Source organism: Hyaena hyaena, unplaced genomic scaffold, assembly GCF_003009895.1.
Source record: "Hyaena hyaena isolate Hyena2069 unplaced genomic scaffold, ASM300989v1 scaffold_172, whole genome shotgun sequence".
Lineage (NCBI taxonomy): Eukaryota > Metazoa > Chordata > Mammalia > Carnivora > Hyaenidae > Hyaena > Hyaena hyaena.
The window spans coordinates 868,957-893,948 of NW_024080804.1; the positions used below are offsets into that span (position 1 = coordinate 868,957).

Below are 24,992 nucleotides of genomic sequence, written 5' to 3' on the forward strand. Positions count from 1 at the left end.
GCTAGGTTTCCACTCCCTGCCAAGCTTGTGTTTGCTTCCCCAGCTCTGGCAGAGCTTTGCAAGATATACAATATTGTTAAAAGTTATACATATGTTTCCTATATTGTGTGCTATCACCACAGGGAGAATTAATAGGAAGTCTCTCTCCTGTCACTGCCACGTGTCCAGCTGCAGGGTGAAATGTACATGTCTGGCTGGTAACCTGGAGAAGCTAGCCCTGCTTGAGTATTCATAATTTGTTCTGTGGTCCTGCAGCCTTAGGCTGAGATGGGCTTGCTCAGTACTACCCTCTAGTTTCAAGGGGCAGGAGTTGAACCATCATACTCTGTGACCCTCTTGACTTTGCAGCAAAAGTCCTGTCCCGTTTTTCATGATTGTCTCAGGGGTGATGATTTTCCTCTTTTTCTTCTCTTTTCCAAAAAATAGTTGGGATTATTCATATTCTGATTTACCTCTAAAATAACCCATATGAGAGAATTTCCTGTTCTTAGGATGCTTTTTCTATATTCTGTCTTCTGTTTGCCCTTTTTTTTCTCAGAAGCTTCAGAACTTGGAAGGCATGAAGAAAAAAGTACAGAATCAATCAAATGGCATTCAGACTTTCTGCAATTACCTTGTTTTATACATTGAAAAGGATCTAAGTAAGCCACTAACAATTTAAGGAGCTTAAATGGAGCCTCCTTGTAAAGAATTGTAATAAATACCTTGCTGTGGAGTGCTATGATTTTTTACATATACTGAGCCCTCTTTCCAGAGGGAAACTACCCACAAAATCTATTAATGTTGTAGATTTTTAAAAATGAGTTTTACCAAGAGCTATAGAGACACACTCTTAGGTACTATTTCTGGAAATTTAGCAGAAGCAAAATGTAAGTGAAGGTATTTGAAGATGTTCACTGTATTGTTATCTATAAAAGCCCCCTCCCCCCAAAAAAAGCAACAAAGTTTAATATAACCTGAGTGGTTCAATATTAGGAGATTATTTGGTGAATTATGATATATCAAGATGACAAAACACTGTATGTGGCTACTAAACATGTTTGTAGTGAAGTCCAGATAAAAAATAGGAAAATATTTAGTAAAATTAATGAAAACAATCAATATATAATTTGGGAAAAGTATGTAAAAATGTGTATGCTGATTGATGAAACTGGAAGGTGAATATGAAAAAAAAACGTGCAGGGGCACCTGGGTGGCTTAGTCATTTAAATGTCCCACTTTGGCTCAGGTCACGATCTCTTGGTTGGTGAGTTTGAGCCCCACACGGGCTATCTACTGTCAGTCAGTGCAGAGCCCACTTCAGATCCTCTGCTCCCTCTCTTTCTGCCTCTCCCCTGCTCTATCTCTCTCGGAAAAATAAATAAACATTTAGAAAAATAAAGTTTGTGGAAGAATGGTGAATATAATTTTTAATTAAATTAATAACTATTTTTATTATTGATTATTTTTTGGTTTTTCAATGTAAAATTAAGTCTCTTACCTCTGTTGAAAGAAGACTTAGAAAATCTGAGTAAAAATATGTTCAGTGTAGATAATTTACAAATTAAAAATGGTGCCCACAAAAGAACATTAAATATTACCCATAATCTCACCACCCAGAAATGACCATTGCAGACACTTCAGTATATGTAATACTAATTTTTCTTGGGGTGTGTTTATGTGTCTGTCTGTAAACACATTTTTAAGTAGACTTGTATGCACATACTTACTTATAAGTGGCTTTTTCATTTTCTATGAAGGGTAAACATTTATCTAAGCAATTACAGTTTGCCTGCATATAATTTTTAATGACTACATTCTGTTTCTTCCTCTGGATGTACAAATAAACAACTCAACTGGTCTCCTCACTGTGTGTGCATATGTTGTAGCCTTTTGCTGAGTATTATCAAATTCCTGTTATATTGTTTACATGGTCACCTTTTTGTCTAAAGAAGTAAAAAATATATATATATTTAAAAATCCTTTTCTTTCTATTTTTTTTTAAAGTCCCAAATCAACTTTCTTTATACAATTGACAAGTAAACTAGATCACTTATTTTATTTTATTAAAAATTTTTTTAATGTATTTATTTTTTATTTAAGTCCAGTTAGTTAACATATAGTGTAATAACAGTTTCAGGGGGTAGAATTTAGTGATTCATCACTTACATATAACACCCAGTGCTCATTCCAACAAGTGCCCTCCTTAATGCCCATCACCCATGTAGCCCATCCCCCCTCTCAACTCCCCTCCAACAGCCGTCAGTTTGTTCTCTGTATTTAAGAGTCTCTTATGGTTATTGTAGTATGTTAAGCAAAATAAGTCAGTCAGAGAATGAAAAATATCACATGATTTCACTCATGTGTGGAATTTAAGAAACAAAACAGATGAACATAGGGGAAAGGAAGGAAAAATAAGATCAAAACAGAGAAGGAGGCAAACTAGATCACATTTAAGGATGTTTTGAGCCCAGAGATTTTTTGGGTGATTCTACATAGGCTATCTATCCACTTCTCTCTTAAGGATGTGTAATGAATGTTTAAAGTATACTGATTGATGCTGGGAATGTAGTGCATTCTAGCATGAGGAATTTCACTAAGAACTGAAGCAGAAAGAATTGAAAATTTTCAGATATAATTTAAGTATATATTTGTACTCTGTGTAAAAAAAGCATGCCTTTTTCTCTCATACAAATTCTGTTAATGAAGGTAACTAATTTAGGATTAAATTTAAAATAAGCCATCAGAATTGACTACCTATGTATTTTAATGATGAATTTGTTTTTATTCTTTATTCAAGCCTAGTTTTTTTTAATTTGTTTATTTATTTGAGAGAGAGAGCGAGAGCACGCACGAGTAGGGAGGGGAAGAGAGAGAGGGAGACAAGAATTACAAGCAGGCTCTGCACTGTCATCACAGAGCCCGATGCGGCTTAAACTCACAAACTGTGAGATCATGACCTGACCCCAAATCAAGAAATGCTTAACCAATCTGAGCCACCCAGGTGCTCCTGAAGGAAGAGATTTTTAACTCACTGTGTGCTTTTTATTTTGTTTGATTCCTTCTGTTGCTGGATTCTCCTCCATTTTTAATATATACTTCATGAATTTGAACAGGTCTATAATTTCTCATTGTTCACTAGTGCCAGTTGAAATTTCTCCCAGGATTTTTTTTTATAGGGGTAACTGTCATATTTAAACTATGTTTCAAGAAATGTCCATCTTTTTAATTTGCTTGTCTAAATGCATTTAATTTTTAAGAGAACAGTTGTAAAGTTGTGAACCTGACATCTTTACACTTGAATATACGTAATTACACAGTGCTCTTTTTACTGTGCCGACTTTATTCTAGGCTGTGTGTGTATAAGAAGCATAATTTACCACCTCTGGCAAGAATAAAGATGTCTTTGATATCTTCTCCATTTGTTTTCTTTAAACTGTTACTATAATTCCCTGGGGAGAGGTGAGAAAAGATGTCTTTGCGCTGGGAAGTCCATTTCTCAAGGGGACATCAGTACTCACATGGATCCTATTTACATTGTAATTGGTCACTGGCTGTCTGGTACAGCTGTTTCAACTTAAAACCCAAGACAGTTGCTATGGAGATGGTTGAGTAGAAATAGGTCAAGTTAAAGTCCTTCTCCCCCTGGATATAAGGGAGTGCTGTAACTCTGGAATTGTCTCAGTTGAACAAAAAAATGGGTAGGTGGGCAACCACATTAAAAAAAAAAAAGTCCCCTATGTAGAATGAGGCTTACCATAGACGCCAGTCCACTCATGTTGCCCCTGTGACTCTGCGAGCAACACACCTGCAGACCCTTATTTCATAAGTTCCTAAACATAGTAGGATAGCATTTATTTTCAAGACACACCCGGGAGTTCAAGAACAAGTTTTAAAAATGTAGTGTTAACAGTGACACTTGGAAAAAGGAAAGCATCTGGTGACATTGGATGGGCTTTGCCTAGAATTAGGCTGGGAAACATGACTTTCCCAGGTCATGATTCCAAGGATGAGTGATGTCCTACCTTTGATTGCACCGGTCCTCTCGTGTGGGGTGACTTTGATTACCTATTTTTTCTTCATCATGTGTCAGATGGGGAGTTGCTTCCTGACTGTGTGTCTGATCATTACAGTAGAGACTTAAGGTCTTTCTCACGGATAGGCATGTGGTATAGGTACTCTTATAGGTCTCAAAGCTTTGTCTGGTTTAGGGTTTGGTGACTGTGGATTCCTCCTGCGTCCTCTATACCCTCACACCCTTCCCCTGCCCCCCTTTGTGGTGCTACTTGCTTCAGGGAAGGGGTTAATTTATGTGTAGATGGTTTCACATCATGATTATGATGAAAGATGACAACTGTACAGTCTTCTTGAGAATTCTTTGGAAATGACACATGTTCTAATACTTATCTCAGCCTTTCTTCTGAAAAGGGTGAACTGGGGAGTGGCTGGAGCTCGTGCTGAAGAAGTATTAGGGGACAAATTTTCACTGATTAGAATATGTATTCTTTGAAAGTTCTAAGAATATTGCAACATGCAATAATGTAAATGAATAATAGTAACAATGAGAGCTAACACTTGTGTAAATCTTACTCTGTACCAGGTACTGTTCTAAGCTCTTTATGTATATTTCCTTATTTAATCCTCACAACAACCCAAGGAAGTGGATACAAGTATTATTATCCCCTTTTACAAATGAGGAAACTGAGACCTAGAAAGGTTAAACTGAGAAGCCCAAGATCATGCAGCTTGTGAAAGTGGTGCTGTTGTTCAGACTTAGGTAACCCGGCTCCAGGATTGGATGCTCTTACCACTATGCCTCTATGAACTATATATTGACCTTTAAGAAAGACAGTCTTTTTCTTTTTTCTTTTTTGTTTCTTTTCTGGTTACCATAGTGCAGTGGGTTATTTTGAACCCCCCAAGGTGCATTTGGCAATGTCTGGAGACACTTTTGGCTGCCACAGTTAGGGAGAGGGTGCTAGTGGCATCTGGTGGGAAGAGGTCAGAGATGCTACTAAACATCCTGCAGGGTATAAGACAGCCCCTTACAACAAGGAATTATCTGGGCTAATATGTCAGTCATTGCTCAGGTTGAGAATTCTTATAGTAATATGAACTCATTCTTAAAAAGTATACTACTCTCAGTCTTGACCCCTATAAGTACAAGTATATTCTTCCAGACTTTTTTTTCTGAGTATACTATATATACATTCTTATGCATATATTTTATAGAATCAAATAAAATATAGTATTCTATAGGTTACCTTTATAACATATATACATATTTCCACCTCAGAGTGTCTTTTGATAACTGTATAGTATTCCTTTGGATGGATGGGTGCCAAGGCTGGGTTATTTTGTAATTTTTAATTAGAAATAATATAATAGTAGATCTATCTTTGCATCCTTACCTCAGGTCTTAATTTCTTGGAGAAAAACTAGGTTGTGGCCTTTAGACAAGGGCAGTATTACTGTGGTGCCCCCTCCCATCTCGAGCCAGTCTGTTCTTCCCGTTTCACTGTGCACATCCCTGAGTTTGTTGATCATTTTAAAGCTCCATGAATTCAAGTCATGTAAGCTAGGGGTCTTTTGGTGATGGGTTGCTAAGATAATGTGAAAGGTTTCAGAGAAAAGAAATCCTGGGAGAAGTGAAAAGTAGATATCTAGAATGAGAGAGAGCGTGTGTGGGGGGAGGAAACTGATTCAGAGCTATAGCACTAGCATGTGTAAGGTGGTGCCTAGACCCCACCAATTTGAGTTTTCTAAACACATTTAAAGGAAAACAAAGTGACTGGGTCCACATTTTGTTCCCCACTTTGTGCGATGAACCATGTAAGATAAATACGTAAAATAAAAAATTTTAAAACTACCAATATACTGTCTTTTTTTTTTTTTTTACTTTTATTTTGGAGAGAGAGAGACAGAGAGTGAGAGGGGTAGGGTCAGAGAGACAGGGAGACAGAATCCGAAGTAGACTCTGCGCTGACAGCGACGTGGGGCTCGAACTCACAAACCGTGAGATCATGACCTGAGCCAAAACCGCTAGTCGGACACTTAGCCGACTGAGTCACCCACAGGCCCCTCAATATTACTCAAATCAATCTCTAGGATTCCTGAAGTGGAAGATCTCTTTTAGGAATCAGGCTCCGTGCCTGGCAGACAGTGGGTGCTCAGCAAATATTTGTAATCAGAGTGATTTGAGGGGAAGAGGAGAGGAAAGGGAACAATCGAAGAGGTCCTCAGAGCAGCTGTACCAGGGTGTGCTCTACGGCAGCCAGCTCCATGGACGTTCCCCTCTGAAGAAGGGGTGGGAAACCCTGGAGCACATGTGCCGTTCAGGCTTGTGTTTGACTGTCTTCACTAAAGCTGTGCATTCAGCAGTGGGGCTCCGTGGCGTGCAGTCAACAGAAATGCATATGTATACTTGCTGAAAGTCAGGAGCTCCTAAAAATGTTCGTAGAAATAAGCGCCGTTCATAATAGCCCTAAACTGGAACCCACCCAAATGCCCATCAGCAGTAGAACAAATCAGTAAGTCAGTTTTTGAACAAACTTGCTACTGAAGAAATGTTTCAAAACAGAAAAGGGTGCAAGAAAATTAGGCATTCTCATTTCTTCCACCCAGATTTAACAAAGGTTAACGTTGTCTTCTTTAGTTCTTTTGTTACTTTAGGAAATAGGACTTCTGGTGCCCTCTCTGATCAATATTGGGGGAGGGCGGGGGTTGGGGTTGGGTGAATAATCTGAAGTTACTGAAACTTGAAAGTGGGAAAACCTTGGCCTTCTAGGCACACTTGCCCTTGACATGGAATGAGTTACCTGTCTCTGGACCCTAAGCATCTAGCAGTTAAGTCAGTGAGAATTATTCCCAGATTTAAGTGTCTGCAGTGCCATAGTTGAAGTAGAAATAAATCATGTCTTTCGTCTCTCTTGGTCTCTGAAAAATAAAATAGCTTGCAGTAGTATCCTTTAAGGACATAATGCCTATATTGTTGAAAAATATAAGAGAACTTTTTTTTCTCCATCAGTTTGTAATTGGAATACCATGAATGTTTTGATGGTGCTGATATGAAAAGAAGAACAAGAACAGAGTTTGGTGTTTTCAGTGATTGCTGTAATTGTTAGCAGAAACACTTACCCTTCTCTTCCACTCAGCCCAGCTCTCAGGGTGCAAATGACTGACAGCATTGTCATGGGGATAACCTTGAGTCTACTGTGGTTTATATTACAAGAGTCAGATTCTGTTCTTTAGTTAGTATTAGGAACAGTGGTGATGAAGATGTTTTATGGCTTGCCTCCTGTCACGAGGCCATGGTTGAGACAAATTCTTCTTACTGAGTGCATGCTAGTGCTAGGCATACTCATAAGCCCTTCATGTTTGTTATATTTCCTCCTTGTCATAACCCATGAGGTAGGTATTGTTACTAATCTCCATCTAAAAATGAGAAAACAGGACTTGAGAGGTTCAGTAGGTTGCCAAGGGTCACACCATGAGGGATTTGAATCTTGTTGTGACTAGTTCCAAAGCCAAGTTCTTAACCAGCCACTAAGTGAGGGCCACTTGCTATTGTTACTTGGGTAACTGGAACTGTAAAGTAGGAGTTAAGGTCCTGGGAACATTTGGCTGAGCACTTCCCTGTCTAATTCAACCTCCTCTGTAGTCTGAGGTAGGTGAGGCGGGGGTCCTGCTCCCATTTTGCAGATGAGGTCAGACAAGCAGTGAACTTGCCCAGGGCTACACATCTCATGTTGGGCTAGAAATTGAACCAGAGTCTTTTGGAAGCACACTCCAGCTTATCACCCTATGCTTCAGCTTGATGTCTGCCCACCTGGGCTGACCTTCAGCCCAGGACATAACTGTAAGGTTAACTTAGTTTCCCCATCATTTAAATAAAAGCAGTACTAGCTGTCTCTCACTTGTTAGAAATTATAGAGGATTAGCTAGCACTTCATCTTTTAAAAAATTCTTGGAGATAAACATCATTTAAATATGCATCTATTCAGTCATTGTGGTGCTTTATGATATGAAATAATGATATGAAATATGATATGAAATTTTTTTGTTGAAGATTTATTTTTGATAGTCTGATAAAAGCATTTTTTTGGTAACTGAAGTGGAAGTCAAAAATCATAAGTGAGATTTTTTTTCTGCACATACTGAGTCATTGTTTTTCTAGAGTCATCGTAACTAACCTCAGCTTCTCTGGGTGTTGCTTTGAGGTTGCAGCTGCTCCCTGGTGGTTACCTGTTAAAGGCGCCAACTGGAGACATCCAGAAGGGCCCGACTCTACTGTGCAACACAGGTGAGGCTGGTGGTTCTTTCCCCGGTGGACATTTTTAATTGCCAAAAGATTCCTCTGCTGTTGAAAAGGAGCTCAGTGGCCATCTTCATCTGTAAAAGGGTTCGAATGACAAACTCTGGTTGGTTGGTAGGAAAATAAAATAGCAGGAAAGAACATTCTGTGAAGACCAAACACAGTTCTTAACTCACAGAAGGCTCCTAGTAGGTGGCCTCTTTCTTCCTCATTTGGCCTCTCAAAGAGTTCCCTTTGCAGATTTTTTTCCCCCCTGTGAGAGTCCTATTACAAATCCCTTGACATATTTAACGTTTGCAACCTGTCTGTTTGCTCTCTTCTATGAGTGGGCCACTATGAGGAAGAAGACCATCTGTGTTGTGGAAAAGTAGTTGTGTCTGGCCAGGTGGTCACTGTGGAAGCTCAAGCCTTGGGTATAGGATTCATGTTATCTCCAGTCCTGGACTGACATACTTTGAAGCCACCATCTGACTGAAAAACCACAGAGCTGCAAGTCGGTCAGCCAGTCTCCAGGGTGGCAAGGAAATAATTATCTCAAGCAAAAATAGAGTGGCACTTTAAGCCCTAGAGATGGAGAAAGGTTGGGTCAGGACTCAGCATCTCAACAGCCCAAGAAAACTGTTCTCCTAACCCACTTTTTCAGATGGGATATTTGAGCCTCTATTTTTGACAGCATCCCTGGTTATTGCCCTCATTGTCAGGGAGCTAAGAGCTCATGAAGTTCAGCTTTAGGGATACAGCCCCTTGACAAAGGGCAGAAACCTAGCAAAGCCTGAGCTTGTAGCCTTTGTGGTGGAAATAGACTGAGACAGAAAGGCATAGGATTCTTGGGTACCGCAGGTTGACTAGGCCTCTTAGCTCCCAAATGGTATTTTCTTTCATGAATTTAAAAGAGGAAAAGGCTAAGGGAGAAGGAAAACCCAGAAGGGAATGTATTTTATTCACTGAGTGCATTTTCTTAGCAAAGTATATCTCTGGTCATTGCTGAAAACAGTAACTGACACATAATTGGTACTCAGTAAACATTTGTTGAAGGAATAAATGAAAGTCATGGTATAATTGCTGTAGGGAATTCAAAGATGTTTGAGGAATGGACTAGGAGTGTGTAGTTCGTTAGAAAAAGAGTGACCAGGGAATTAGAATTATCTAGTGCTCTATGAATCTGTGGATCCCCTTATTCTCAAACTTTCCCCCTAATCTTTCTTATTCTTTTATGTCCTTAGAAAAAATACTTATTTGGTATCCACTAGCATGAGGTGCATATAGCTGGCTAATCTGAAGTAGAAGGGCACAAATTTAAAGCCAAGCAACCTGTGCAGAGGAGGGGGAAGAAGCAGGATTGTGCAGAGGAAGAAGTTGAGAGTACAGTGCAGGCCCAAGAATTCCCCGCTGATCCCTTAGATGGTTTTGGGGTAAATAGGAGCATTTACCCCAAAATGGAGCTGTGGGTGTCCTGAAATGACTGGGTCTTTATGCCCCTGCTGTGGTTAGTCATTGGTGGTTCTGAGGTGACTCTCCACAGCTATGGAAAACCCTGAAGGAGCGCTCCCAGCAGCTGGCACAGCACTCCTTCCTTCGAGGGGGACGTGGGCGATGCATGTCCACACCCAGCGTACCAAGTGAGATTCTGTGAGGGTCCAGGCCTGCCTGCTGGTGAGGACATGTTTTGAGTGTGGTTTCAAAGAAGATTATAACCCATTTGGGCGCCTGGGATGTTGGACACCTGTGGTGGAAGGTGACAGATGTGGCACAGCTGGGGGTTTGAGTTGGGACGAGGACCACCTCAGTGTCCCAGATTGGACTGAGGATGATTATGGGCGCTTTGCTGAAGCCAGTTTCTGTTTCCTGTTCTAGTTCGTGCCCCTCTACACTCTGCTTTTGCTCTTCCCCAGGCCAGACCATCCAGTTCTGCATGTGTCCTGGAATGATGCCGTCGCCTACTGCATGTGGGCGGGAAAGCGGCTGCCCACGGAAGCTGAGTGGGAATACAGCTGTCGAGGAGGCCTGCAAAATAGGTACTTGGAGGGTCTCGCCTTGCCTAACTATGTTTTGATCTTTTTCTAAATCTGTGGAACTTAACTTTGGTTAGAAGGTTGATTTAAAACACAAGAGCTTTTTCTTCCTAAGTTTCTTCATCTGCATGAAATTACTAGGAGACACTGATGCCTGGGTCACCAGAGTATCTGGTGAAGCGGGCTTCTTACAGCCCCAAAGGGTGCTCCACGCATTGCCCTCTGCTCTTACAGTTCTCCTCAGAGCCTCTTGGCAGGCTGCCTTGCTTTTAGGATTTTCTTATTTTAGGCATCTCCTAAAGCAATGGTATTTCTCTGCTTCTAGAACCATGAGACAGAAAACTCATGTTTGGGTCACATCTTCTAGGAAAGGCTCCTTAAAATAGCAGAGGCTTTTTAAAAAAGTGTGGTGTGATGCTGCCTGATTGTGCTACCATATAAGTCCAGAATGATGCCTACTTTCCCAGCCTTCTATAAGCCCTTCTTTTAGCTATGTGACTTATTTCAGGCCTCTCCAGTACCCGAGAAACATGGAGATTGTGGTGAACTTGACATGAGCTAGTTTTGTGGAAGTTTCAAAAACAGAACAAAACAAAAGAGTCCTGGTTAAAAGCTTTATTTATGTATATATTTGAAATGTAAAACATAGTTCACTCAGCACAAGCGAGCAATGCTCTCTTTCATCTCATTCCTTCTCTCGACTTTAATCCAGAAGCCTGTGCCTGTATGACAGGCTGATACCTGTGTCTCTTCTGACAGACTTTTCCCCTGGGGCAACAAACTGCAGCCGAAAGGCCAACATTATGCCAACATTTGGCAGGGCAAATTTCCTGTGACCAACACCGGCGAGGACGGCTTCCAGGGGACTGCGCCTGTGAGTAGCAAGGGTTCCGGAGGTGGGCGGCAGCCACAGAGAATGCGGACATGCATGGAAGGCTTTGTGCGCTCTCTGAGCAATTTCTGTCCCTCTTCCTGCATTCAACTGCCCATGCACGTGGCAGTCCTGATAATTAATCAAATGTTCTTTTTCATAACACAGTTTTCTTTCTCATTCCATCATACTTGCAGAAGCTTCAGAAAACAAAAGGAGTGCAAAAGAGAAAATTAAAAGGACCTGGAATTTTGCCACCCAGAGATAACCCTTGTTAGCCTTTTGGTACATTTCTTTCTGCTCCTTTCTGTGTTTAATGCTGCTAATCATGGCTGGTAGTTAGTGAGTGCTTGCAGTGTGCCAGGCTTGGAGCCGGGCCATTTGTATGAGTTACCACATTTACTGTTAATTCAACTCTGTAAGGTAGGTACCATGTATTTTATCTTCATTTCCTAGGAGGGCATTCTGAGGGAAAGAAACTTGCCCAAGGTTAATAGCTGGAAAGCAGCACATTTGGGATTTGAACCAGGTGGATTTGTTTCCAAAGCCCATGTTCTTAACTACCATATATGCCAGCATACATTTTTCTGGTGTATATATAGCTGTGTGTATGTGTATATATATGTGTATATGTGTATATATACCTATACATATATGCATATACATGTTTACATATATATATGTATATAGTATTGTAGCTGCATGCTTTTTACATGTTGCTTTTGGGTCATGCTGAATGCAATACTTAAAATCTGGTTTTTCCCTGCTTAGTATCAGGAACAAATACATTGTCTTTCAACAGATGGATAGTAACCTGTCATTTGAGTGAGCCCTAATTTATTTGCCTCTTATAAGTCACTAATTTAGGTTATATCTGTTGTTTTGTTATGTTTTGTTTTTGCTAAATAACATAGCATGGAACATCTTGTACATAAATATTAAATTGTACATCTGATGATTTGCTTAAGATAGGATTCCCGCAATGAAATTAATGAGCTAAAGACTAGTAAACACTCTTGGTAAAGGTTTTAGATATATGGCCAAACTGTTTCCAGAGTGCATATCACATGCTTCCCTCCACGAGTGTACAAGAGTTCTTTTCTCATTTCTCTTTTGCTGGCAAAATCATAGACTAATGAAGCCATGTTGAAAATACTTCATTTTCTCCTAACAGTGAGGAAAGAAATCTTGTGGTGGGGAAGTAACACCTTTACTGGGTTTGTTGTTACAGCGAATAATTTTCTTTCAACACTCCTTCAAACAGTTGTCATTTTTTTTCATGTTTGTATTTTTGTTTCACACAAAAATAATTCTTCCAAAATTTACTTATAAATGTAACAGATACATTGTTGGGAAGATGGCCAAATGACTCTAAAACTTTGACTGAAGTAATAAAGTAGTGAAAGAGAAAGACAAAGACATTTTTGGAAAAGATGAAGAGTGAAGAGACACTAGACCTACCAGAAATTTAAAAATATTTTAAGCTATAATATTTAAAGACATTATAGTTTCATTTTTTGGGCAATTAATGTGAATAATAGAATGCATGAGAGGTATTGGGGTGTATATGTGCACACATAAAATTCCATATATATGTGTAAGCACATAATAAAAGAACCAACACAAACCAATGGGAAATGATAAACTACCCAAAGGAGGCAAAAGAGTGATCATTTGATCCAGAAGTTGGTTCCTCCAAAGTTTCCTTCATGATAGCTGGTACTCTCACAAGCACATAGTTGTATTAAGCAAAGTGAGTGATTAGATGTGTCAGAGGCCAAAGGAGCTCCACCCTTTCTCACACTTTCCTTGGGTAAGAAGCCTAGCCAATGATAGGCCACTTGATGGGCCACTTTTGGCCAGCAGAACTGGCATTACAGGTGCTCGGTGAAGATGCTCATGAGTCCCCAGGAAAAGACGTTGGTAGATGCAGGCAGTGGGACAGTGGCCATCAAAGTGTTACAAACTGCCAAGGAGCAACTCATCTGCATTGCCCTAACCTTGAACATGGATGACGCAGAGTGTCGGGCCCATACCCGGCCTTCTTTGGTAGCGGATATATGAGAGAGACTGGCATAAGGGCCTCAGCAGCCTGGATCCCCTTCTTGGATGTTAGGCTTTGAGAAGTAGGGCTGCTGCAGTAAGCCTTGGATCCTAAAGCATGGGCTTCTGACGGACCAAATTATACAAGCGCCTGCCAGTTTTTGTAAAAGGCCGTGAAAAGGCTGGCCTGGACAGTTATGAATATTTTACAGTGCTTACTGCTGTGGAATTTCATAACCTATTTAAGTACTTGAGTCTCCAAGGAAAATAGTCATTTATCCTTAAGGGCACCTGTTCAGAAAACGCAAAGTTCCCTGTGAAATAAGGACACTACAGATGTTTAGAGTGGGAACATTTAACTGGGAGGTCAGCAGATGTCTATGTTGGAGTATATGCAACAGAACCTACCTGAAGAAGCAGCCATGTAAGTTCCTAAGACAAAATTAGAGCAGTTACGAGGGGCCCTCACAGAACCAATCTGAGAGACACCACCTAGGGAGAGAGAAGCAGCAAGGCACAGGAAGGCGACTTCCACCTGTGTTTGGAACGAACTTAACAAGATCTGTATCTTCAGAATGGGACTGTTGACCCAGAGAGTTACCTCAAGTCCACCTGAGCTGTGTGTCCACACGCTCTGGTCAGTTGAGGGAAGGAATTTAAGTTCAATGATGAGGTGGACTGCAGTGAAACAGCTCCCTCCCCTGATATTTTATGTATACTGTTATTTCTAATCTGGATGGAGCGAACTATTCTGACCACAGTGAATCTAAAGAATTGGATTTTTATTTTGCTAAGCCACTTTGATACAATTATTAGTGTGTTTTGGTTTTATTTAAAAAAAATTTTTTTTAATGTTTTATTTATTTCTAGGAGAGAGAGAGAGAGACAGTGTGAGCAGGCGAGGGTCAGAGAGAGAGGGAGTCACAGACTGAAACAGGCTCCAGGCTCTGAGCTGGCAGTCAGCACAGAGCCCGACGCGGGGCTCGAACCCACAAACTGCGAGATCATGACCTAAGCAAAAGTCGGACGCTTAACCGACTAAGCCACCCAGGCCCCCCAAATGTGTGTTTTGGTTTTAATACTTATCAGTCATTCACCTAAAAATAGGCAGGTTTGAAATATTTCTCATGCACATTTGTTTTCTTTTGAGGTTCCTGGAACGAAGCTTTGGTTAGTGTAATTAATTGAACAACAAGCAGTTACAAAGTTTCTTCTCCTTAATGGCATACTCATAGATGGTCATTTCAGGGATGGTGACCTTCAGATTTTATCTCACTTAAGCATCAGATTATTTAAAGGGGGAAGATAACCCCAGCGCTTTGAGTCAATTTTATTTCCCCATCTGAATGGTTTAACACCACCACATAGGTTAAATTGCTTGCTCAGTAGCTGTTAAGTTTGGACACATAAAAAGGACCTCAGGCAGACGGACTCGAACCCCCTCTGCTTGTGTGTTCTAGGAGCCTGAGAAATGATTTCTTCCTCTAGAATGTTTGTTGCATCTTTTAATTTCTCTTGTGCCCCTGACTCCTTCTCTCCTCTTGTTAAAACAAATTAATTTCTTCTTTTTCTTTATTTTCCTTGTAGCTATTATCCTACCCTTGCTCTTTCTGATCATGTCCAAATTCTTGAAAGACCAGTTTATGCCTATGGCCTCTCCACCTTTACTGTCTCTCTGAGTTTAGAACTCTGACCTTGATTCCAACGAGATACTTCTACCTTTGTAGAGGAGGATACAGCCAGAAATCTACAACCAGCAATGTCTGCAGCCAGAAATCCTCTCCCTCTTGGGAATTTCTGAGGCATTTTTCTCCCCATTCATTTCCCTACTCATCCCATTCTGTCTTACAGAATTGGATTTTTTGTTTTGGGTATGTATTTTTTCTCCCTCGGTAAGCTCTTTGATGTCTTACGCCATTGCTCCCTTCCTGCCTTCAGTCGACATGCATGGAATTGCTGAATAAAGCAATGAATAAGGATTGCTGTTTCCATAATGAATGCTGAGTATGGAAGCAGAGTGGTAAAATTGTTTAGCTTTCCAAATATTCCAGATGAAGTTTTCTTAGGAAGTAGCTTCGTAACTTTGAAGTGCTCTGAGCTGCCTATCAGGTGCTTCAATATTCATGTGTCCAATAGAAGTGAACTTTAATTTATTCATTCCTTTAGTCCTGGTTCATTAGTATGGGGAAAAAACCCCATGGATTTACAAAAACATTTTTATTTTTATATTTTATATTATTATTTTTATTTTTTACAAAAATGCTTTTTAAAACCCAAAGATAGAGAAGCCTGGGGAGCTTAGTTGATTGAGCATCTAACTTTTGATTTCAGCTCAGGTCATGATCCCAGGGTTGTGGGATTGGGCCCTGCGTCAGACTCTGCACTGAGTGTGGAGCCTGCTTGGGATTCTCTCTCTCTCTCTCTCTCTCTCTCTCTCTCCCTCTCCCTCTCCCTCTCCCTCTCCCTCTCCCTCTCCCTCTCCCTCCCTCCCTCCCTCTTTCTCCCTCTGCCCTTCTGCCTGGATTGTACACTCCCTCTCTCTCAAATTAAAAAATAATAATAATAAAAAATAAAACCCAAAAGATAACTTGATATATATTTTCATTTAAAAAATGAAATTTTTCTTTATGTTTGAGAATTTCCATTAAAAAATGTTGGGAAAATAGCATAATTGTCTACACTTACTGTTATTCAGTTAAAGTTTTTTTCTTATCCCTCTCCCCTCCCTCCTTCTTAAAAAAGCTTTATACGACAATATTATGTGGCAGACTGTCTGACCTGCCTTTGAAATGTGATATAATTGCTTGCTGATGAACCTGTCAGTTGGCCTCATGCTTCCAGATTCCAGAGACTGACTGCAAACCTTCTCTTACAAATATGCTTGAAAATGAATTCACATTTTCTTTAGAAAAACAAATCCTCTCAGTGTTTGGATGGTAATGACTGAGGCTTAAAGATAAGATAGTGAGTTGGAGGGGCTAATGGGTAGACAGGACAGAAGTGGCTTGGCGACTTTCAGTGCTAAAAGACATTTTGTGGCCACATATCTTAGCTCTGATGACAAGACTTATACTGGGTCTAATATGATGTATCTTTTATGCTTTTGAAGGTTGAAATATCATCTACCCCCTACCCCCATCAGGTGCAGATTTGGCTTATGGTCATTATTAGTCTGTCGGGAAGAGTTTTGTTGGCTTTCTTACCATGTGGTATAAACTTTCCTTAGGTTTCTAAACTCCCCTTGAGAAATCAAAGTTAAACATGTCTCTTTCTTTGTTTTTACACTGGCCAAATTGCATTTTGACTGTCAGAATGGAGATTCATATTCATATCTTGAAGTTATACTTCTTTTAGTGCATTTCTGAAGCAGAGATTTTCCAAAGAAGGTGAGTAGTTTGACAGCATATTCCTTGTTTTTAATTTTTAGGTCGATGCCTTTCCTCCCAATGGTTATGGCTTATACAATATAGTGGGGAACGCGTGGGAATGGACTTCAGACTGGTGGACCGTTCACCATTCTGTTGAAAAAACACTGAATCCAGTGAGTATCATTCTCTACTGTATCATGAGAAGGTTGTATCCATCCCCTAGGCAGTCTGTGGTAAGAATTTCATGTGTTTCTGAGGAGTATTTGTCTGCTCTTGAAGTTAATCTTGGAATTTCCCCAAAGGGATATTAAGCACATGTCTCTTATTTCAACTTATTTCAAGTTTAAAGCACTATGTAGAAATGTCTACAAGCATTTTATGTGCTGCTGGATTGCAATGGTAATAATTATTTCAGAGAATCTGCCTATAACTTTAGAAAATATATTCAGTCTCATAAATTTGATCAGAATGAGATATCTGAATAACTATACAACATTCATTAATGTTTTTAGTAATAACCAGTGAGATCTGCTAGATGGTATTTATCATGCAGCTAATTGTCTGAGTTTTGATTGGCTAAGATTTTGACTCAGAAGTGTTGTTTAGAGAAAAATGAGAAAGTATTTTCTGGTCAATGTTGAGTCAGGAAGTTGAGTCATTTAGTGATTATTTCCTGCTCCCTGCAGTTTGTCAACTCAGTACATCATATGCCTTGGGAATTAAGACAATCACGTTTATTTAAGTTTTACCTACTCTGGTATGGGAAGAATGTTAAATGTAACTAGTTTTCAACTCTGCCTCTAAAACCAAGCTCTGCCATAAGAATATACAAAAATTGAGACACTACATGGGCATGTAGGTGGGAAGTACTTCTTTAAAAAAAAAACAAAACCGTGTCTGAATATTTTTTGTTGGGTGAACACATCAGGTGGGGGCAGGGGAAGAGCCATTTAAAAATCCTATCTCTAGCAAACTAGACATTCATAAGTCAGACCCAAGAATATATATTTATGCCCAAACTAGCTAGACTGGGAACTTAATATGCTCAATTTTAAACCTTATCCTTTTTAAAAGGCACTAAGTGTAACTATGAAGAAAATTACTTCTTCAATCTCTTCTCAGTGGAGGGTTAAGCAGCTCGAGTAATTGAAGAAATTGTCAGGCTCTGTGCCTCAGGCCATTTTTTGGAATATGAGGATAAATTTGTTTGATGTGCTTGATTTTTCTTCACAGAATAACACGTGGGCTGCTCATGAATAATCTGGAGACACAAACCTACTTTCTTGGTGCAGATGAAAAAGCTGAGTTCTTCAGAAACTGTCACCCCACCCCCCCACCCCCCGCACACATTTCCCTTGTACTTCTGGCAGGGCTGGTAGAAGTAGCGGTCAAAGACAACTCTTCTCTCCAAAATGAGAATAAGGTTGTGAAATTCTCGGTAGGTTTGTGGTTGGGAGACGCCATGCTCTACTGGCAAGATGTGACTTGGCATTTGCTGTCAGAATCAGAAATAGAATTTTCTCCCCCTCAGATAAAAGCATCTGCATGTTTGGAAGAGGATGCACAAGGCTTCAGGATTCTGGCAAGTTGTGAATGTATCTATCTGACCATCTGCTGTTGAGCTGAGCGCTTATTAGCGTTCAGGGCTTATGTTTCTTCTAAGGATTTACAGAAAAATTCACATTTCTGTTGTTTTCACCAGTCCCAGGCTCTATCTTAGATGTTGTCCTTGCTTTATAAATTGTTCTGATTTTAGATTTCTCTTGGTCACAGTGGCCTGGTTTGCTTCCTTATTTGAATGGGCTAAAATTCATCTGTTTTGAGAACTAAACCTCAACTCCCTCGAGCACTCAGACTCTATCATTCAAATCTTTACAACTTCATTTCCGGTGCCACTGGCATCTCCCATCCGGGGTACTGCATCCAGGGTACCTCCCAGCTGGAGCCCTGCCTTCCATCTCTCTGCGCAGGGCAGCTACATGACCTCTATAGAGAACAGATTTAATGCAGTCACTCCTCTGTTTAAAACCCTTCAGTGGCTTCTTGTTGTCTAAAGAATAAAGTACAGACTCTTGAACACAACTTCTCAAGGCTAAAATAATTTAATCCTTGCTGATCTCTTCCTAGCCATACCTTTTACTTCTTCTTCAAACATTTCATTATAAAATTTAACAAAAATTCAGAAAGGTACAGAAAATGGTATACTAGATGCCTACCATTTATTTTAACATATATGAACAGTTTACTGTATTTACTGTATTTCTTTTAACCAGAGGAAAAGGACAGAAACTGTTTGGATGTAGTTTTTTTAGGATGCCAGCCAGAAGTCAGAGGTTCCTCTTCTTCAAAGGGTCCTGAAATCCAGTTTTTTGTTTCCTTAAGCCACGAGTCTACTGAAAGTTCTGTTTAGCTCTTCAGCCTTATAGCTGTTGCCTTTGTGAATCAACAGACCTCTAGGTGAAACTAAGAGTGGGAAAGGCTCATCTCTGAGCTTCCCTTTTTTCAGGAATGTGAGCCCTGTGGTTCCTCACAACTCTAGTAGTTTTCATCTGGTTTGGTTAAAACTCCTATTTCTCACTGAGGTCTTAATTTATTTGCCTTCTTTCCCTATTGGCCTGTGTATCCAGTGCCTAGCAAAGACTGTGGTGCATAGTAACTGGTCCTGTAACAAAGGCAGTTCCAGAGACCTAGAATGGAAGAAGTGTGACCACTATTTATATTTCAGGTGTTCCAAAAGCAAAGGCTGGTTGGAAAGAGACATTTTCAAAGAGATTTTTGAACCAAAATGTCCATGTGATTAGTGAACATTTCATCTCTGGAACTGACCTCTTCTGTGTCATGCATACATGTTAGTTCCAAGACCAGCTCATAATGGCAAATCATTTTAAAGCTTCTTTGGGGAGTTCTAGAAAAGTCAGTGTTCTGTATGCAAAGGCTATTCAGGGAATATCTTTTTCTCATTCAGTGACTTCCAGGGAGCAAAAGTTAATCATTAGTGCTTATTTTATTGGGCAATCATTTATGGCAGAAGCAGGTGGTGGAAACATCTTGTGTGCTTTGTACACACAATTCTGGGAGAGGCTGAGGTATTTGACCATAAGAAATGAGGGTTGGTTTGGTCTTAGCTGGTAGGAGGTTATGTGGAGTGTGCATATGCATGTGTGTGCGTGCATGTCTTCTGGAACCACTTAAGATGGCATCACCCCTTCCCACACAGATACAATACAGACTATGACCATTGCTGCTACTGTTTCTTTTAACCAAATTTAAAAAATAAAGGGCATTGTTTTTTCCTTTTCAGTTACCTCACCCCAAGGCCTGTATTCATCTGTGGCAGTATGTTGTACTTTGAGTAACAGAATGTGTGGGGCTTATATAGCACTCTAATTTCCGGCACCTGCATACTCACTCACACTACCCACATACCATGCTGACTTGCTCACCGATTGTGTGAGAGGGTGGTGTGATCTATGATATCTTTTCCACTCTAACTTTGAGGTATATAGTTTCATTTGGGCAGCTTTTTTTCCTAAGGGAAAGAACTCCAGTCTTGCAGTTAGTCAAAATAATTTGGATTGTAGCTCTGCCACTTAATATTAAAGGAATTTCTCTAAACTTAGACTTTTTTTTTAAGTTTATTTATTTATTTATTTATTTTTAGAGAGAGATAGTGTGAGTGGGAGAGGGGCAGAGAGAGAGGGAGAGAAAGAATCCCAAGCTGGCTCTCCATTATCAGTGCAGAGCCCAATGCTGGGCTCACACTCACGAAGTGAGATCATGACCTGAGCCAAAAACAAGAGTCAGACACAACCGACTGAGTCACCCAGGTGCCCCTAAACTTGGAATATCTTAACTTTCCTTATCTACAAGTTGGAAAGAATTATACTTTTATCATAAAGTTGTTGTGCAGTTAAATTAGACCGTGCTGCATGTGAAAGTATTTTCTACCTCAAAAGCATTGTTACTATTTTTATTTAAATTATGATTTGACTGCCTACTTAAGGTTTTATATGCTTCAGTCAGGCAGTTGATGAGGAATGCTGGCTTTTGGAGGCAGAGGGGAAGAAAAGTGATATTTATAAGTAATGAATGCTTGGTACTCCTCCTCTCCTTACCGTTGGTTGGCATAACACATTGTCATCCTTAAAATGAGAAACTTGCTAGCGCTTCGTGGTTCATTCAAGTCCAGCGGGAATAAAGTTTTCCAAAAACTGTTCCTCCTTTGAATGAATCCTGACTGCTTGCCAAATTCTATTAGCCAGAGATTGAGTTTGTTTTGTTTTTCTCGGCATGTAATTTGATTGCCCAATTAGATTGTATAGCTCCAGACGTTTTTGGAAATGTATTCTATTTTGCAAGGCTGCTTTGTCATGGTATAGAATTGACCAGGGAGGCTGTAAGCCCTCCTCATCTGCAGAGTTTGCTCCCTTCTTGTTTTGAATGGCACTCGAAGCCCCTGCTTATCACACGTGGCACATGCTTTCCCTCTGACCTGAAATCCGCATGTGCAGTGTGCTGGCAGGTGCCTGCCCCAAAACTTCTTTTCCATTGGATATTTGCACTTGGGACTTGGGATGACGGCCCTTGGGACGTCACTTTCATCCATCCTCTAAACTCCACACTTGTTTGCTTCTTTTCCCAGTAACCCCTCCTCTGATCTGCCACTGCGTGAATCAGTGAATTTTGTACAGCTCAAATGTTAGACTCCTCCTCAGCCTGTCTCTTAGTCCTCTTCTGCCAATGCGTGGCGACTGTCCTTGTTTCAGTCTGGCAAAAAATGGTAAATGTCACATCATCGTTCTTAGTTGAGCCTGCCACACCGAGCGACTGCCCAACAGCAAGCCGTCATTGGTACCTACACTGTGCTAGGAGGAGGAACTAACTGAGGATTTTTACCTGCTCTGAGGACTTCATTCACATATTTTTAATGAGAATGTTTTAGGGGCATCAATAAATTGATTTGAAGGAGGAGAAATCTAGTATTAAAAATGAAAAAAAGCACTAAGTGTTAATGAAATTGACTTATAAACTTGATAATAAATTAACATGGTTTACATTGTACTTAGCCCATGCCAAGAGGAAAACAGTGTCTTGGGACTATGTTTAGGAAAATAATTTTGTCTTTTTCTCCCAAGTGGAAGATGGAAATCACTAAGGATAAAAAGCTAATGTTTATTGACTGTTGCTTTTCTTTGCGGTTTTGGAGCAAAGTTTGCTCATACAACAACAACAACAACAACAACAACAAAAGTGCTGAGAAATAGAAATATGCTTGAATGTATATGGCTGAGTTATTTAGATCCTGTAAACACATTTTCAAACACATTATCCAAACACTCACTTTTTTTGCTCAAAAAGAGTGAACGCTAATTCTAGTTGCTATTTGGAAGATCGTAAAAACACTGTTTATTTCTACTTTACAATAAAAGTAACTTTATAGTCTCATGTTACTGTTGACTCTTCCTGAGCAAACAGAGCAGGACACTCAATGTATCGTGGCGTCGTCTTTCGGTTTGGAGGATCAGTGGATCTTCAAGGTGGGAAGTGAAAACCTTCAGCCTCTACCTCTGTAGGAATCCCTTCTTTGATACCCTTGACAGCTCTGATCCTGCAGCCTCTCTGACACCTGGGGCAGCCTGTGTTATCAGATGTTCTCATTGTTGGCAGGTGCCTGTGGCCAACCAGAGTATTCTGTCCTGTAGCTTCACCTCATTCTGCACTTGGTGAGAACCCACAAAACACATCTTCTTTCTGTCTTGTACACAAAGGCTTGCCAAATACCTGAAGAGAGTCCCAGCTTCTGCCCCTCTGTCTTTCTCTTTGTAGATAAGCATCCCCAGCCGTCAGGTGCCCCTTGGATATCTTGGTTTCCATTCCAAGGCAACCTGCATTACATTCCTCTGAGTAACATGAGTTGGGGGAGAAAGTCCCTGTTTCTCAGTGGGCACCCAGAACTGTATTCAGTGTTCGGTATGTTCCCTGATCCATGCTAATGACTCTGGTTCTGTCCTTTTCCATCATTTTCTCTCACTCAAATTATTCAGCAGTGAAGAGGTGAGCCAGTGGAATCCAATAGAACTGAGTTTGAATTTTGTTGCTATGCTTCTGGCTTACCAGTTGTATGACCCTGGGAAAGTCACTTAACTACTCTGGAACTTAGTTTGCTTTTTTCCTAAGTAGGGATAGAAGATTCTGACTTTATGGAACTGTGGGGGACAGAGACAATGTTTGTATCACCTAGCCTGATATTTGGCAAATCACAAGCATATGATATGTGGCAGCTTCAGTTTTAATCATTGTTAGTACTGTAGCACTATTCTTGAGAGTCCTCTTGCTATTTTTATGCATAGTGCAGCAGCAACAGGAAGGGCAGCATCTCCCTGCCGGCCCCTACTAAGCTTGTCACCAAATAAAACTTTCCTTTCCCCTCATATGTATTGATTTTAGTCTATGTCTCCCCAGATACTGTTGCCATACAGCTATTTTTTATGCAACTATTTTTTAAAGTAGTTTGAAAGACAACTTCTTTGAACTTTCTCTATGTTTATAGCTGAATTTTGAAACAATTCAGAGCCTATGTCTTCTCCATCAAGTTCAATTTTTTAATGAGTTTCAACTTTGAGAGACAGCTTATAGAAATCATTGTGACTCTTGAATGCTGAGAACAAACTGAGGACTGATGGGTGTGCGGGGGGGAGATGCGCATGGAGGAGGGCACTTGTGGGGATGAGCACTGGATGTTATATGGAAACCAACTTGACAATAAACTATTTGTAAGAAAAGAAAAGAAAAGAAATCATTGTGACTATCAGGACACTGTCATTTATGGTAGTTGCTTTCCCTTCCAGCTTTTTATAATTGACAGATTAGGCTGTTTCTTGTCATTGATGCACTACGAATGGAGGCTCAGCCTGCATTTACTGAGCACTTACTGAGTCCCAGGGCTGTCTTGGGGACGCAAAGATGCATGAGACAGGCCTGGATGTTGAGAAGCCTGAAGGTTGGGTAGTGATCAGATTAATCAAGAGCCAGTGTGGTAAGAATTGTTGATGATATGGTAGAGATGGGAGTCTTGATGAACTCTGTTCTCTGCTGATTGGAGCTTTAAGGACTTCTCTGAGGAGGTGCCCTTTGTTTTTTTGTTTTGTTTTGTTTTTGTTTTTGTTTTTGTTTTACAAATAGTTTATTGTCGAGTTGGTTTCCGTATAACACCCTGTGCTCATCCCCACAAGTGAGGAGGTGCCCTTTGAAAGGACAGCAGAAGTTGGCAAGGTCCGTACGCTAGGTCCTTGACATCCAAACAGGGAAGATAGGGCCCAGCTTTTTGAGGAATTCACAGTAAGCAGAGATGGAATTTTGTCTCTCTTTTTCCACTCCTTTCATCTTCTTGAAGTAAGTGCCCAGCCATTGGTACCCTGAGCCGCAGCTCTCCTGTCTTCGCTCTTCAGTCCTGAAGTGTCAAGCCCTTTCCATGCTCAAAGTAAAAGTAAAAATAGTGAGGTGTATGCATGAGTGTGTATGTGCATGTGTGCATGCCTGTGTCCGTGTGGGCTTGTTTTTTTTTAGTTTCGCTGTAATATATTTTCCCCATCCTTATGGGAGCATGAGTGCTGTTTAAAGAATTTGTTAGCTGACCAACTAGGGGCTTTGGAGAATGACTTGTAAATTGTCATTCTTAGCTTGCTATGGTCAGTAAAAGGGCTTTTATAAGCTATCTTTTTCACAGTGTATGGCACCCTGGGAAGGGAAAGCCATGTGCTCTACGGTTGGGAGGACAGAAGGTCAGCGTAACGGATTGGGGTTATAACAGAAATGTTAAATGAAAGAGCGAAGAGATTACTAATGTGACGATTTGCCACCCTCAGTAAGGTTTGTCCTGCTGCACTGAATAACAGAAGAATTGTTACGTGATGAAAACTGAGGTCAGTAGCCTGGGTTTCATCTGAAATTTAGCTTTAAAATGTCATGGGGCCTTAGGTGAGTCTTATCGCCCTTGTCTGGCTTGCTGCTTCATCTATACATTTTGCTAGGGGTATAGCAAGCAATTCCTGGGGTGCACAGCAAATTTGGGCAACCTCCCCGGCGTCTGATGCTGGCTTGGATAGTAGGCCGTGATGGGTGAAGTGGCTGGCAGTAACTTGGTTAAGAGGACTGGTTTTAAAATGATTCAGACCTAGGTCCACATCCTAGTTCTGCCCCTTGTTGGCATGATGGCCTCGTGGGAAGAAGATGACATCTTTTGGTTCCATTTCCTCATCTATAAAATGGGACTAACAACAACAAGGATACTGGGTTGTTCTGAGGATTAAAAAGAGATTGGAGAGAGCAATCAACACTGTGCCTGCCCCATAGTCAGCACTCATTACTCTAGAGCCAGCTATAATTTTCCAAGTACCTCTCCATTG

General features: G+C 40.4%; 1 protein-coding gene across 2 annotated transcripts in view; it reads left to right on the plus strand.

Annotated features, from left to right (window-relative positions):
- The window catches only part of SUMF1 (sulfatase modifying factor 1), a 97,623-nt gene that overhangs the window by 41,709 nt on the left and 30,922 nt on the right, over positions 1 to 24,992 (plus strand). For both annotated transcript variants that reach the window (XM_039240307.1, XM_039240308.1), the window contains 4 exons: positions 8,199 to 8,281; positions 10,186 to 10,308; positions 11,065 to 11,179; positions 16,647 to 16,760. In XM_039240307.1, coding sequence (XP_039096238.1) covers positions 8,199 to 8,281; positions 10,186 to 10,308; positions 11,065 to 11,179; positions 16,647 to 16,760 — 435 coding nt within the window. The remainder of the gene's footprint in view (positions 1 to 8,198; positions 8,282 to 10,185; positions 10,309 to 11,064; positions 11,180 to 16,646; positions 16,761 to 24,992) is intronic.